Here is a 17,197-nt window from a genome sequence, read left to right on the forward strand (position 1 = left end):
CGTTTTGGATGCTGTTTGTGGGGGGGGGGGGAGGGGAGGCACTAGCGGCCAGGTCTCTGGCACGGAAGTTGTTCTCCTGTTCAATAAAAGGAATAGGGAAATCCCTGGGAATTACAGATCCATCAGTCTTGCATCTGTGGTGAGCAAAATATTGGAAGGGACTCAGAGACAGGATTTATGATTATTTAGAAAAATATAGTTTGATTAAAGATAGTCAGCATGGCTTTGTGAGGGGCAGGTTATGCCTCACAAGCCTCATTGAATTCTTTGGAGATGTGACGAGACACATTGATGAAGGTTGGGCAGTAGATGTGGTGTATATGGATTTCAGTAAGACATTTGATAAGGTTCCCCATGGTAGGCTCATTCAGAAAGTTAGGGGGCATGAGATACAGGGATATGTGGCTGTCTGGATACAGAATTGGCTGGCCGAAAGAAGACAGTGAATGGTAGTGGATGGAAAGTATTCGCATGGAGGTTGGTGTCCTGCAGGGATCTGTTCTGGGACCTCTGCTCTTTGTGATTTCTATAAATGACTTGGATAAGGAAGTGGAAGGGTGGGTTAGTAAGTTTGCCGATGACATGAAGGTTGGGGGAGTTGTAGATAGTGTTGAGGGCTGTTACAACAGGACATTGACAGGATGCAGAGCTGGGTTGAGAAGTGGCAGATGGAGTTCAACCTCGATAAATGTGAAGTGATTCATTTTGGAAGGTCAAATTTGAATGCTGAATACAGGGTTAAAGGCAGGATTCTTGGAATTGTGGAGGAACAGAGAGATCTTGGGGTCCACATACATAGATCTCTCAAAGTTGCCACCCAGGTTGATAGGGTTGTTAAGAAGGCATATGGTGTGTTGGCTTTCATTAACAGGGAGATTGAGTTTAAGAGCCACGAGGTTTTACTGCAGCTTTATAAAACCCTAGTTAGACAACACTTAGAATATTGTGCCCGGTTCCGGTCACCTTATTATAGGAAGGATGTGGATGCTTTGGAGAGGGTACAGAGGAGATTTACCAGGACACTACCTGGAATGGAGGGCATGTCTTATGAAGAACGGTCGAGGGAGCTAGGGCTTTTCTCACTGGAGCAAAGGAAGAGAGGTGACTTGATAGAGGTGTATAAGGTGATGAGAGGCAGGGATAGAGTGGATAGCCAGAGACTTTTCCCCAGGGCAGAAATGGCTGTCACGATGGGACATCATTTCAAGGTGATTGGAGGAAGGTATAGGAGTGATGTCAGAAGTAGGTTCTTTACACAGAGTGGTGGGTGTGTGGAATGCACTGCCAGCAGAGGTGGCAGAGTCAGAGTCATTAGGAACATTTAAGCAACTCTTGGACAGGCACATGGACAGCAGTAAATTGAAGGGGTGTAAGTTAGGTTGATCTTAGATTAGACTAAATGGTCGGCACAACATTGTGGGCTGAAGGGCCTGTCCTGTGCTGTTCTATGTTCTATGTTCTATTAGAAATAAAAACAGAAAATGCTGGAAAACCTCAGCAGGTCTGGCAACATTTGTGGAGAGAAGAGAGTCAATGTTAAGTCCAATAAGACTTGTTCAGAATTGAAGAGGGGTACAAATGTGATGTGTTTTATGCTGTTGAAAAAGATAATTTTGGAGGTGGATATAGTTGGTTTTAGTGATGGCGCAAATATGTGTCTGAATGTTAACCTCAGGATCAGATATGACACTAATGTTGCAACAATCTGGTTCGGCCTCAGTAAGAGGCCCTGTTTATAATAAAACGCCTAAGACATGTTCCAATCCTGTTTACTAGATGGTCTTCATCATTTCACAAAGGTTGGTTGCTTTCAGTGAATGCTCACTAAACTCAAAAAATTTCAATTTTTTTTTTACAAACATGTAATCTTCCTTTATTGGGTCACTGCTGCCTCAACATGAAACACATACAGCAGTTTCTATTTATATAGCACCTTTAACGTTAGGAAGTGTTCAAGGTGCCTCACAGGGGCATTGTAAAACAAAGTATGGCAACCAGCTACATAAAGATATGTCAGGTCAGAAGACCAAAAGCTTTTTCAAAAACACAAGTTTTAAGGACGGTGAATTGTAGGGATGATATTCCAGAGTTTGCCTAGGTGACTGAAGGTACAGCAACCATAGGTGAAGCAATGAAAATTGGTGACACAAGAAACCCAAATTAGAGGACCCCAGATATTTCAGAAGTGAAAAGGAGGGGCAAGGCCATGGAAGGATTTGAAATCAAGGATGAGAATTCTAAAATCAGGCTGTTGCTTGATGAGGAGTCAATGTAAGTCAGTAAGCACAAGGGTGAAAAAGGGACTTGCATCAAATTAAGGCAAGGGCTGCAAGTTTACAGTGGATAAAATGTGGGAATCCAGTCGGGGTGCATTGGACTACTCAAGTCCAGAAGTAACGAAGGCATGGATCAGTGTTCTTCAAACATTTTTTCCGGGGACCCATTTTTACCAACCGGCCAACCTTCGGGACCCAACCGGGCCGACCTTCGCATCCCACGCCGGCCGACCTGCGTGACTCACCATTTTCTCTTACCTTGTTTGCTGCTGACAAAAATGGAGGAAATGGTTTTGGGTCCCTTTGGCCCTCATACACGCTCCTCCAAAGATACCTGTTGGAAGAAGGTGAAGCCTTCCGGTGTCGGAAAGTATGGAGTCTCCATCTGTCCAAAGGTCTGAATTTTTTTCCTGCAAAATTTTATCAAATAAACCCCCCCCCCGAACTTGTAAAAAAAAATAAGTAACATATATGAAGAAAATGAAACCCCCCCCCCCCCAATGTGTAAAAAAAATGAGTTAAATAAATGAAAAAAATCAATAAACCCCCCCGAACTTGTAAAAAATATAAAATGAATAAAAAAAATAAAAATAAAATGAATAAAATAAATGAAAAAAGTGAATAGACCCCCCCCCCAAACATGTAAAAAGAAAAAAAAAATGAAAAAAAGAAAAATTAAATGAATAAAATAAATGAATAAATGAATAAAATTCCCGACAGACTCTAAGATTTGAATAAATGAATAAAAAGCTACAACCATTTTTTAAAAATAGCGGCCGCACTGCGCATGCGCAATGCAGCCGAATATTTTTTTCCCCCACATGTTCGCAGCCGCTTGCAGCCGGCGTTATGAAAAGCCGGCTGCTGCGCGGGGATTTGCGCGATCGGGAGCACCACGGACAACGGCTCTGCGACCCTCCCGACACCCGCCCGCGAGTCACGCCCCCGACTTTGAAGAACACTGGCATGGATGAGGGTTTCAACAGTAGATGAGCTGGGATAGAGGCAATGTTACAGAGGTGGAAATAGGTGGTCTTAGTGAAGGCACATGAATATGAAGTCAGAAGCTCATCTCAATATTAAATGCAATACCAAGGTTTCAAACAGACAGGCTTAATCTCAGACTGCTGTCATGGAGAGATATTGGTCAAAAAGTGTTTGAAGCCTGGACCGAAAACAAGGGTTTCAAGTCTTTCCACTATTTAATTCTAGAGGGAAGATTTTTTTTTCTCTTTTTGAGGGTTGTATAGCTTTGGAACTCTCCTCCTCAGAAGCAGGGCAGATGTAGAGAGATTCTTGTTCGGCAAGGAATTCAAAATATATCAGGGATAGATGGGAAATTTGACTCAAAACATAAACAGATAAGAGGATCTCATGGAATGGCACAGCAGGGTCATGGGGCCAAATGGCCTACTTCTACTCCTATTCTGTATGCTTACATCCTCTACAGGATGTTGTATGAGCACTCTTACAATTTAGCATAGTAGGAAATGTTGTTGAAAATACGGAAAAATGTGTCATTTGAAACATGGACGTCTGGCAATATCCGGTCTGAGAGAAACATGAGGATACAGGGAAAGATCCCATGAAGGGTTAAAAGCAGCTGCAAAGAGCAGGATTATAAAATGCAGATTCTTTCTCTCAAGCAGGCTTAGCAAACACACAGGATTCTTGTATTAAGCTAAAAACAATGGTTCACACCTGCATTGAAAATAACTATCTTAGGAAGCATCTGGAAAAGGAAAGGATTAGGTTCAGTTGAATTTGGTGTCAATTCTAAGTGTGAAATTCTACTAACATCAAGTAAATTAAAGAAAATTGGAGACAACTTGTCTACGAGAAACATAATTTAAAGTCAAAATCAATAGCAAAGTTATGAGCTGGGGACAATTGGAAAATTAAACTATTGAAATGGCAGGAATTAAAAGTAACACCTCTTGAAACCAAAGCATTTTGAACATCACAAAGGAACTTTGAACATCACAAACAACAATGTAATCTGATCTGAGAGGTGAGGTTATGCCCAAAATGAATACTTAGTTGTATTAGAATGTTCAGATCAAAGATACTTTTTACAATATAAGTGAAATAAGTTAATTTACAATAGGATCATAAAAACTGAATAACTGTAAGAAAGAGAATATAAACCCAGAGACCAGAAGCAGACGACAACTCAGAGAGAGAAGGAACAAGAGAAGCAGATTCAGCTTTCACAGCTTGGTCATGGGAAATATGAGACAAGCAGCCGAGCTTAAACAGCTATACATCTAAGGAAGACTAGAATTTAAACAGGAGTCAGAGTCAGCTGAGAGATAGCTAGCAGAGCCAGTTCTTGTAGCTCAGTACATGGGATCGACAAGACACAGCAACGGAGCTAACCAGCTAACACATCTCAAGAAGACCAGACTTTAAAGAAGATTGATTGTCAAGTTGGGCCTGAAGGTCCCTTCAACCAACCAGAAGGATCCAGAAGCAAGATCTTTTTACCTTTCTATAAAGAAAGTGTTTGCAGCTTTTAAAAGAAAAAATATAAAAATAAAATAACTTAATTTAACCTGAAACAGTGGTTATTCCTAAAGTATACTTTACTTACTTAGCAATGCAGGACCCAGGACATCGATGCTACTAAGTGGTAAGTAGATAAAATATTCGGTGAAGGTACGGGTTATACCGGGGTATAACCTGAAAATATAGTTTGCCCTGAATAGCACCCATCGAAGCCTGCATCGGAGTCAGGGAGTGAGAATCCCTGTTCACCATTTAGAATGTCGGCCCTTTTTGGTACAGGGGGAATTCTAAGAATAATTGTGAGATTTCAAAAACAGAAGTCTTACAACACCAGGTTAAAGTCCAACAGGTTTATTTTGAATCACTAGCTCTCGGAGCACTGCTCCTTCTTCAGGTAGATAAAAGTCTATCTATTGGATTGGCTTCGTGAACTTAAAGACAGTGAGGGGTGAACATATTGTGGCTGCTTTTCAGGTGTGGTATTTTAGTTTAAGTGGGGAGTGTGTTGTGGACAATGGCTCATTCAGAGGCTCTGAAATTTTTGAGGGTGGAGATGGTCACATGCAGTACCTTACGGACAGACTAAAAGCAGACTCTAAGATTTGGCAAAAACATTGCAGTTAACGGGCAGCACAGTATCACAAGTGATTAGCACTGTGACTTCACAGCACCAGGGTCCCAGGTTCGATTCCCTGCTGGGTCACTGTCTGTGTGGAGTCTGCATGTTCTCCCTGTGTCTGCGTGGGTTTCCTCCGGGTGCTCCGGTTTCCTCCCACAGTCCAAAGACGTGCAGGTTAGGGGGATTGGCCATGATAAATTGCCCTTAATGACCAAAAATGGTTTGGTGGGGTTATTGGGTTAAGGGGATAGGGTGGAAGTGAGGGCTTAAATGGGTCGGTGCAGACTCGATGGTCCGAATGGCCTCCTTCTGCACTGTATGTTCTATGTTCAACATTACCTGACAAAATGCGAAAAGATGAGATAATTATGGCGGTGGCTAAGCATTTAAAGTTGCCTGAGATACAGTTTGACTCATTGGAAATTTCAAAAATTCAGTTACAACTTAAACAAATGGAAAATGCAAAAGAATTAAAGCAGATTGAAAACGAAAGGAATAGAGAGGTAAAAGAAAAGGAGAGAGAAGAAAGGAGAAAAGAATAGCCCTAGCAGAACAAAAAGAAAGAGAAAGGGAGATACAGATCAGGGAAAAAGGTAAAGAGAGAGAGTTTGAACTTCAGAAAATGGCCATGAAACATGACAGTCGGTTAAATTTGGCAGACATAAAGGGAAACGTACAGTTGGATGATAGAACATAGAACATAGAACAGTACAGCACAGAACAGGCCCTTCGGCCCTCAATGTTGTGCCGAACAATGATCACCCTACTTAAACCCACGTAACCCGTATACCCATAACCCAACAATCCCCCCATTAACCTTACACTACGGGCAATTTAGCATGGCCAATCCACCTAACCCGCACATCTTTGGACTGTGGGAGGAAACCGGAGCACCCGGAGGAAACCCACGCACACACGGGGAGGACGTGCAGACTCCACACAGACAGTGACCCAGCCGGGAATCGAACCTGGGACCCTGGAGCTGTGAAGCATTGATGCTAACCACCATGCTACCGTGAGGCCCCAAATGATGAGGATAGTTAGAAAGAGCGTCATAGTCGAAGGCTTGGTGGGGATCAATTTAAATGTGTATCAGAAAGCATACAGGGAAGAGGAAACTGAGTGTATACTAGAGTGTTATTACCATAAAAGCGATGTCTTGCTGAGAAAATGGAGACTTTTACATATGCAGGCGGATGAAAAGTGGGCAGAGGTTCTTCAAGTAATATTGCTGGTAGGGTATAAAAAGGAGGTGTTGTGAGTTGCACATGAGGTACCAGTGAGAAGTCATTTGGGAATAAGGAAAACTCAAGCTAAAATACAAAAACATTTTTATTGGCCTGGACTACATAAAGATGTAGTTAGATTTTGTCAATCATGTCACACATGTCAAGTGATAGGGAATTCTCAAGCAGTGATAAAACCAGCGCCCTTAAAACCCATTCCAGCATTTGAGGAACCTTTTACAAGGGAATTAATTTATTGCGTAGGAGCGCTTCCTAAACCGAAAAGTGGGAATCAATATATTTTGACTATAATGGATGTGTCTACTAGGTTTCCAGAGGCCATTCCATTACGTAATATTACAGCAAAAAAGATTGTGGAGGAGTTACTTCAATTCTTTACTCGATATGGACTACCCACAGAAATACAATCGGATCAAGGATCGAATTTTACATCAAGGTTATTCAAAGAAGTTATGGATAGCTTAGGAATAAAACAATTTAAATCAAATGCGTACCATCCAGAATCGCAGGGAGCGTTAGAAAGGTGGCATCAGACATTAAAGATCGTGTTGAGGGCTTATTGTCATGATTATCCAGAGGATTGGGAGAAAGGAATTCTATTTGTACTGTTTGCAATTAGAGATGCACCTAATGAGTCAACCAAATTCAGTCCTTTTGAACTAATTTTTGGTCATGAACTAAAAGGACCACATTAATTGATTCAGGAAAAATTGGTGAGTTAGAAATCGGAACTTACATTATTGGATTACGTGTCAAATTTTAGGGAACGATTAAATAGAACAGGTCAATTGGCTAGACAACATTTAAAAGTTGCACAAAATGTGATGAAATGGGTAGCGGATAAGAAATCCAAAGTTCGTAATTTTGCCAGTGGAGATAAAGTTTTAGTATTGTTACCTGTGGTAGGTGAACCTGTAAAAGCAAGGTTTTGTGGACCTTATCAGATTGAAAGGAAATTAAGTAAGGTGAATTATGTGGTTAAAAACACCAGATAGAAGGAAGACTCACCGAGTGTGTCATGTGAATATGCTTAAAAGGTACTTTGAAAGGGAAGGAGAGAAAAGGGAGGAGGTTTTAATGATTCTAACTCAAAGTGACGAACCAATTCCAGATGATTGTGAATTTGACATACCTCAAATTAAATTGGAAAACGAGGATGTTCTTAAAACTTGGGATAAATTGTTGCTTTACCTTCCAGAGGAAAAATGGACTGATCTGAAAGAGTTATTGATATCATATGGGCAAGTTTGTAGAGATAAATTGGGAAGTACTAAAATGGCTATACATGATGTAGATGTGGGAAATGCTGTTCCAATCAAACAACATCCATATCGACTTAACCCTTTAAAACTAGCAAAGATTAATAAAGAGATTGAGAGTATGCTTAAAAATGGCATAATTGGTCTATTTGGGAGCGGGTGGAGGCGGCTTCGTGCAGGGGCTCCAGCTTGGCAGCCCTGGTCACGGCTCCTCTACCGCTGCCGCCAGCCAAGTACACCACCAGCCCGGTAGTGGTGGTGACCCTGCGGATATGGGGCCAGTGGAGGAGGCATGTAGGGGAGATGGGGGCGTCTGTCTGGGCGCCAATCTGCGACAACCATCGGTTTGCCCCCGGGAGTATGGATGGGGGGGTTCCCGAGTATGGCGGCGGGCGGGGGTGGGAAGGGTGGGTGATATGTTCCTGGAAGGGAGCTTTGCGAGTTTGAGGAGCTTGGAGGAGAAATTTGGGTTGGTAAGGGGAAATGATTTTAGGTACCTACAGTTGCGGGATTTTGTTCGTAGACAGGTCCCATCTTTCCCACGCCTCCCGCCAATGGGGAGCCTAGACAGAATAGTCTCTAGGGGGGAAGAAGGGGAGGGTAGAGTCTCGGGTATTTATAAGGTGCTCATGAGGGAGGAAGGGTCCCAGACAGAGGAACTGAAACTTAAATGGGAGGAGGAGCTAGGCGGGGAAATGGAGGACGGGCTGTGGGCAGAGGCCCTAAGCAGGGTAAATTCGACCGCGACATGTGCTAGGCTCGGGCTGATTCAATTTAAGGTCGTTCACCGGGCCCATATGACGGTGGCTCGGATGAGAAAATTCTTTGGGATAGAGGACAAATGCACTAGGTGCGCGGGAGGACCAGCGAGCCACGTTCACATGTTTTGGGCATGCCCTAAGCTGAGGGGGTACTGGGAGGGATTTGCGGGGATCATGTCCCGGGTGCTAAAAACAAGGGTGGTGATGAGTCCAGGGGTGGCAATTTTTGGGGTTTCGGAAGACCCGGGAGTCCAGGGGGAGAAAGAGGCCGATGTTTTGGCCTTTGCTTCCCTGATAGCCCGGCGACGAATACTATTGGCGTGGAGGGACTCAAAGCCCCCGAAGACTGAGTTGTGGCTTGCGGACATGTCGAGTTTCCTGGGTATGGAAAAAATTAAGTTTGCCTTGAGGGGATCTGTACAGGGGTTCGCCTGGAGGTTGCAACCATTCATTGACTTCTTTGCGGGAGAGTGAGCGTCAGCAGGGGGTGGGGAAGGGAGTAGAGTAGAGTAGGAGGGAAAATATGGCGGGTAGTACCGGTGGGAGAGGAGCGGGCTTGTGCAGTATGTTACGATTGAAGTATTGAAAGTACATGGATGTTTGCACATTTTTGCCTTTTTTGCTTTCTTTCTGTTGATGTCTGTAACTGTTTACAAAGCCAAAAACTACCTCAATAAAATTGTTTATTTAAAAAAAAATTTTAAATGGCATAATTGAAGTGGGTTGCAGTCAATGGAGCTCACCCATAGTGATGGTACCTAAACGAATGGTTATGTGTAGACTATAGAAAGGTTGATGCAGTTACAAGAACGGACTCTTATCCTATCCCACATTTGGAGGATTGCATTGAGAAAGTGGGACAATCAGCTTTTATTTCCAAACTGGATTTGCTTAAAGGTTACTGGCAGGTACCTTTATCAGAAAGGGCAAAGGAGATTTCAGCATGTGACTCCAGATAGTATATACCAATTCAAAGTTATGCCATTTGGCATGAAAAACGCCGTAGCCACATTTCAATGGTTAACTAACAAAGTCGTTTTGGGATTACCCAATTGTGCGGTATACATCGACGATCTGGTAATTTTCAGCCAGACATGGAAAGAACATTTAAAATATCTGATGGAGTTATTCAATCAACTTCAGGAGGCGGGTTTGGTGATAAACCTAGCCAAAAGTGAATTTGGAAAGGCCCAAGTTAGTTTCCTTGGCCATACAATCAGAAGGGGTTGAATGGTCCCACGGGATATGAACACAAAAGCTATTGGGTAGTTTCCGATACCCTCGGCACAATGGGAAATAATGCAATTTCGTGGCATGAGTGGATTTGATCGAACATTTGTGCAAAAGTGTTGTCGCGTGATTGCTCCACTGATGGAAATGCTGAAGAAATGTCAAAACTTTCAACGGACAGCGGACTTTCAACAGGCATTTGACGGCCTGAAAGCTGTGATAACCAATGCTCCTGTGTTGGAGAACTACAAGGGGCTCTGATCAGATTGAACTAAAGTATCTGACTTTAAAGAGACATGCTGAGGTGTGGAGAAAGGGAGGGATCGTGCAGAGACCTTCTTGTTCAAAGAGACTGTCAATCGAGAGTATTTCATTTGGAGGAAGAAGAACAAAAGAAAAATGAACTGTATTATTATATCTGTTTGCGTGTATTGTCTTTTGAAACGAAAAAGTATATTTACTGTGTGCATTTCTTAAAGGATAGCGAAAAGGTGAATAATGAAACCATCTTGAAGTTGATGGGTTTTTTTTTCTTGGGGGGAGGTGTCATGAGAATGTAACTTTAAGAAATGTTTGGCTGCTCATTTTACTGCAGTGACGTCAGAGTGTGGGTGGAGCTGAGCTCTGGCTCTGCTTTTTAGTTTCAGTTTGAGAAAAGCTTGGGTGTGTCTGTGTTTTTTTGGGTTTGTTTCAGTTTTGGGAGCTGAAGCCAGACAAAGCAGGTGTACTGTTGTTCTCTCTGCCATTGAAAGAATATGTCTTGATCATTTGGTGAATTCAGAATTATAAATGTTCTCAGTAGTGAATTTAAACCTGATGTACTGCTGTTAAAAGGTGTTCATTTTGTCTTCTGGATGTTGTTTGGGAACATATTAAGGATTACCTAGTGTTGTATTCTTTGGGGGTTGTATTTGAATTAATGGTTGCCAAGATGTTCATTGTATGTTTTAAAAAGGTTAACTCGAGTTCATAGAATAAACATTGTTTTGCTTTAAAAAATACTTTGATTTCTGCTGTACCACATCTGTCGAGTGGGCCGTGTGCTCCCCATACCACAATCTTATAAAAGTTGTGGGTCAGCTGAACTCCATGATACACTTTGGGGTTCTCTAAACCCTGGCCCATAAAACAGGTGAATGAAGAGGGGGGTTCCAGAAATAGACAAAGTCAAAAATGCAAGGCTATACTTTGAATGAGAGTCTTCAATTAAGTCTTCACAGGTCCAAACGGAGCAACTGGAGAGAGGGATAATCACACGTTAAAGAGGTGTGAATTGTCTCAAGCCAGGACAGTTGGTAGGATTTTGCAAGTTCAGGCCAGGTAGTGGGGGGTGAATATAACACGACATGAATCCAAGGTCCCGGTTGAGGCCGTACTTATGTGCGCGGAACTTGGCTATAAGTTTCTGTTCGGCGATTCTGCGTTGTCGTGCTTCATGAAGGCCGCCTTGGAGAACGCTTACGCGAAGATCAGAGGCTGAATGCCCTTGACTGCTGAAGTGTTCCCCAACTGGAAGGGAACATTCCTGCCTGGAGTTTGTCGCACGATGTCCGTTCATCCATTGTTGCAGCGTCTGCATGGTCTCGCCAATGTACCACGCTTCGGGACATCCTTTACTTCAACGTATGAGGTAGACAACGTAGCCGAGTCGCACGAGTATGTACGTAGCTGGTGTGTGGTGTTCTCGCGTATAATCGTGGTACCCATGTCGATGATCTGGCACGCCTTGCAGAGATTGCCATGCCAGGGTTGTGTGGTGTCGTGGTCGCAGTTATGAAGGCTGGGTAGTTTGTTGCAAACAATGCTTTGTTTGAGATTGCGCGGTTGTTTGAAGGCAAGTAGTGGGGGTGTGGGGATAACCTTGGCAAGGTGTTCATCTTCATCAATGACATGTTGAAGGCTGCGAAGATGATGATGTAATTTCGTCGCTCCGGGGAAGTACTGGACGACGAAGGGTACTCTATCGTTTGTGTCCCATGTTTGTCTTCTGAGGAGGTCGGTGTGGTTTTTTGCTGTGGCGCGTTGGAACTGTCGATCGATGAGTCAAGCGCCATATCCCGTTCGTACGAGGGTATCTTTCAGCGTCTGTCAATATCAGTTATGCTCCCCCTCGTCTGAGCAGATCCTGTGTATACGAAGGGCTTGTCCATAGGGAATGTGTTCAGGGTGGAAGCTGGAGAAGTGGAGCATCGGGAAGTTATCCGTGGGCTTGCGGTAAAGCGAAGTGCTGAGGCGACCCTCCTTGATGGAGACAAGTCCAAGAATGCAACCGATTCAGGAGAGTAGTCCATGGAACTTATTGATGTCATCGTGTAGTCATTTCAGTAATTCTTTGACGTGTGTCCAAAGGCAATTTGGCAGCAGTGGACGGATCAAGAGGGATTGTGGTGAGTTAGAGCTGGATATCATCAGCATACATGTGAAAACTAATGCTGCGACTTTGGATAATGTCATCAAGGAGCAGCATGTGGATGAGAAATAAGAAGGAGCCAAGGGTAAATCCTTTACAAATAACATGGGTATGTGCAGATGCAGGAAGAGTAGACACCAGAAGTGATTATCTGATTATGGTTAGATTGACTAGAATGGAACCAGGAGAGACCAGTCCCATCCAGCTGAAGGAAAATTAGGAAGTGTTTGAAGAGAATGGTATGGTCAACCACATCAAAAGGTGCAAACAGGTTGGGGAGGAGGAGAAGAGATAGTTTACCTTTGTCACAGTTACTTAAAACCAGATATGTGACTTCAGTATCAACTGTTTGGGTGTGCTGACAGGTCAGAATTTGCTTGAAGGGATTCATACATAGATTTTTGGGAAAAGGAAGAACAGATTTAGGAGGCAATAATATGTTCAAGAACTTGGAAGAGGCTGGGGATGACAGTAATTTGCAAGGAAGGAGAGGTTAATATATTCTTTTTAGTTTTTTGAGGAGGGGGTAATGATGGCAGATTTGAAAGGAGAGAGTAACAATATCTGGGGGGGGGAAGAGTGCCATTTACAATATCGGCTAACATGGAGGCCAGAAGGGAAAGTTGGGTGATCAACAGTTTGGTGGGAATAGGGTCAGGGGAATTGGTGGATGATCTGATGGATAAGATGACTTCAGAGAGGGTGTGTGGGGAGATAGGGGAAAAAATAGTAAAAGATACAAGGACGGGGGGCCATGAAAGGATGTTTGGTCAGGTAGTCTGGTCAGAAAAAAAGAGACGCAGGCAAGGCAACTGATCAGATTGTCCCGATATAAGTGATTATGAAGTTCATGACGCCAAAAGACAATACCGCATCAAACTAGAGTCCCAGGCCAACGACGCAAACCCACAATGTCTATGGCAGGGCTTACATGAGATCACAGGCTACAAAGCAAGGCCAGGCAGAATATCTGGGGCTGCAACATCCCTCCCCGATGATTGAACAAGTTCTATGCCCGCTTTGAACGGTCAACCAATACATCAGTGCCACCTGCCCTGGACACACCCATACCCACTATTACAGCCTCAGAGGTAAGACTTGTCTTCTTGAAAGTGAACCCGTGGAAAGCGATAGGCCTCGACCGAGTCCCTGGGCGAGGACTCGGAGCCTGCGCAGACCAGCTGGTGAGTCTTCAACACCTCACTGCTCGCCCCCGAGGTCCCCACCTCCTTCAAGAAGACTACCATAATACCAATACTAAAGAAGAACAAGGTAGCCTGCCTCAACAACTACCAATCGGTGGCCCTGACATGAAATGCTTCGAGCGGCTAGTCATGAGACGGATCAACCCCAGCTTCCCAGACGGTCTCGATCCATTGCAGTTCACCTATCACTGCAACCATTCCACAGCAGATGCTATCTCCCTGGCTCTACAATCAGCACTCTAACACCTCGACAACAAGGACACCTACGTCAGACTGCTGTTCATAGACTACAGCTCCGCGTTCAACACCATTATCCCAACGAGATTTATAACCAAACTCTGCAATCTTGGACCTGACCCTTCGCTGTGCAGCTGGATCCTTGACTTACTCACCAACAGACCGCAATGAAATGAAATGAAAAGAAAATCGCTTATTGGCACAAGTAGTCTTCAAATGAAGTTACTGTGAAAAGCCCCTAGTCGCCACATTCCGGCGCCTGTTCGGGGCGGCTGGTACGGGAATTGAACCCACGCTGCTGGCCTGCCTTGGTCTGCTTTAAAAGCCAGCTATTTAGCCCTGTGCGCAATCTGTCAGGATAGGCAACTGCACATGCTCTACAATAGTCCTCAACACCAGGGCCCCGCAAGGATGTGTGTTCAGTCCTCTACTGTACTCCCTATACAGCCACGACTGTGGTAAGATTTAACTCCAACTCAATCTATAAATTTGCAGATGATACGACTGTGATGGGTCGTATCTCAAACAACGACGAATCAGACTACAGAAGGGAGATAGGTCACTTGGTTGCATGGTGTACCAAAAACAACCTCTCTCTAAATGTCGGAAAGACCAAGGAACTGACCTAGCACGACACACAACCCTGCCTGCATCAATGGCTCCGAAGTGGAGATGGTCGATAGCTTTAAGTTCCTTGGGGGGGGGGGGGGGGGGGGGGGGTGTCACCATCACCATCACCAACAATCTGTTCTCGTCCACTCACATTGATGCAACAGTAAAGAAAGCCCAACAATGTCTCTATGTCTTACAGATATTAAAGAAAGTTGGCATGCCTGCATCGACTCTCAAACGTCTACTGATGTGCCACAGAGAGCATCCTATCCGGCTGCAGCACAGCTTGGTATGGCAACTGCTCGGCCCAAGATCGCAAGAAACTGCAGAGTGTGGTGAACTCAGCCCAACGCATCGCACAAGCTTGCCACCCTCACATTAATTCTGTATACGCCTCCCACTGCCTCAGGAAGGCAGACACAATTGTCAGAGACCCCTACCACCCTTTGCCTTCTTTTAGACTCCTCAACGACTCTTCCTCGGACTGATCTGTTCCCTGGAAGAACACTATTCACGACGCCCTATGCTGCTCTTGCTCATGTACTTGCTTTGTTTGGCCCCTTGTTCCGCACTGTAACCAATCATTATTTGTCGATGTACCATTTGTCAATGTACTCTGTCAATCATTCTTTTTTGTCTACTATGTACGTACTGTGTACGTTCCCTTGGCTGCAGAAAAATATTTTTCACTGTACTTCGGTACATGTGACAATAAATCAAATCAAATGAGCTCCATGTACTTCTTGGGTGAAGTGAGGATGGGAATGATAGAGGAATGGGTATGAAGAAATACATTTATACATCTTAAAATGATCTGCCATTCCTTTTCCAAAACTTGACAGTCTGTTTAAATTGCATCAATTTCTGCAAAAAGCATTAAATGCAACATTGTCTCTTTTTATTGATAATACCAACATTTTTCCAGCATTTTTCTGTCTTAGGTTATAGTGAACAAGCTACACAACTTCCCATCATTAAACATATACCTCAAAATTATTTATGGATGAAATTCACCTACAACAGGTCATGATTAAAGCAATAAAATCTATACTTAACCTATCCTGTGTATTCTTCACAATTCAAGGACTCAGTATTTCATCTCTAATATTACCTGAAATCGTAGCAACAGTGCTTTAAAAATGATCAGACAAGCTGACTTAAGTGCAGACTTGCAAATCAAATAATGTTCATATGGTGGCTAAAATGGGTATTGTATTAATTAGGTGACAGTTTCATCCTTTTGCTCAAACTCTCAGCAATGATCAGAAATCACTGCCAATTAAAGACAGTTGGCACCATCACAGAGCTGAGGGCATTCTCAATGAGGTTCACTAACAGCTAACCACCAATCTGTGCCCCCTTTTCATTATAGTTGCATGATATAATTGGAAATCAGTTCGGAAGTCGTTATCATAACTTTAATGCACATGCATAACTTTGCATATCAGTAAATAAATGCAGCTGGTGGAAAAACACAGCCCAGAAAAAAATGGTGGAAAGACTCAGCAAATCAGCAGCATCTGTGGAAACAGGAAGATAGGGTTGATATCATAGGTATTTAATGACCCTTCAGCAGTTCTGAACAGTGCTGTATTAATTATTGGGGCCCTGGGCACAAATGACATTTGGAGTCCCTCCACTTAAACATCCCCAATTCATTAAAAGAAAAGTATCGAGCAAAATGCATGAAAAGAATATAGAATTGTGTATTAATAAAGAAAATCATATTACAATACTAGATTTAATTGAATTGATCTGGAATCCACTGACTGAAGAGATGGTGGAAGTAACTTGCAAAAGGCAATTTGATGTATGCTCAAAAAAGGGAAAGGGGGGGGGGGGGAATGCAGGCTGTATGGAAAGAGCAGGGAATAATTGGATAACTCGTTTGGAGTTGCCAGGGCAGGCAGGGAGGGTCAAATGGGTCTCCTTCAGTGCTGCATAGGCGGGTGTCAAAGCAGTTGGGATACGGTTTGTGCCAATTATGCTAAATTTTACCGGGGGAGCCCCGTATCTGGCTGATGTCCTCAATACAGTCCCATAAACCGACAAAGGACAGGACGTGAACCCTGTTGTTCCCGAAGCTGCTGAATATTGCCAGCTTTATATTTTGTTTGTTTTTCACGCGAAATCAGAGCGGACGCTGGTTCCCGAGCCAGAGGAAGGAGTTGTCTCGGGTTTACCATGCCGGCGGCACCAGCCCTGAACCATCAATTCACCCACTCAAATCAATCAGTGAAAACTCAAAAACACAGCTCTCGACCTGGCCTGCAATCAGGCCTACCATGCTGGCCTTTGATGAGCAGCACACGAACCACCAGCCGGGGAAATACTTCCGCCTAACAGGAGGAGCCGGTAGTCCGTCCACTCAAGTGTCTCCGGCATTGCGGCTCTTGTACTCACACATGCTCTTCATGGTCGTGTCGCTCTCTTCCTTCCCGGACATAACCGCTACTGCTCGGGCTCAGGCTCGCGGCGGCGGCGGCGGCGACCACCAGCGTTCTGACGTCAGCGCGTCCACCCGCCGCTCGCGCATGCTCTGTCGTGCTTCTTTCCGTCGCCCAGCGCCGAGCTGACAGCAAGTATCAGCGCCTGTGAGGTGATCGAAATCGGCCCGAGACCTGGACGTACACGGGGAGGGTAGTCAAACAAAATGTGACAGCAAGCCAAATCTGAAGATATTAGATGTAGCAACAAACAGTCGAACAAACATGGAGAGGCAATGGCGTAGTGGTATTGACACTGTACAATTAATCTACCCAGGGCAAATCCTACTACACCAGATGGTGAAATTTGAATTCAGTAAAAATCTGGAATTGAAAGTCAAATGATG

General features: G+C 43.9%; 1 protein-coding gene across 1 annotated transcript in view; it reads right to left on the minus strand.

Moving 5' to 3' along the window:
- The window catches only part of phf14 (PHD finger protein 14), a 303,809-nt gene extending 286,902 nt beyond the window's left edge, over window positions 1-16,907 (minus strand). The window contains 1 exon segment of the mRNA XM_038796438.1: window positions 16,768-16,907. Coding sequence (XP_038652366.1) covers window positions 16,768-16,810 — 43 coding nt within the window. The 5' untranslated portion in view covers window positions 16,811-16,907.
- Window positions 16,908-17,197: the final 290 nt, after the last annotated feature.

Source organism: Scyliorhinus canicula, chromosome 5 (assembly GCF_902713615.1).
Source record: "Scyliorhinus canicula chromosome 5, sScyCan1.1, whole genome shotgun sequence".
Taxonomy (NCBI): Eukaryota; Metazoa; Chordata; class Chondrichthyes; order Carcharhiniformes; family Scyliorhinidae; genus Scyliorhinus; species Scyliorhinus canicula.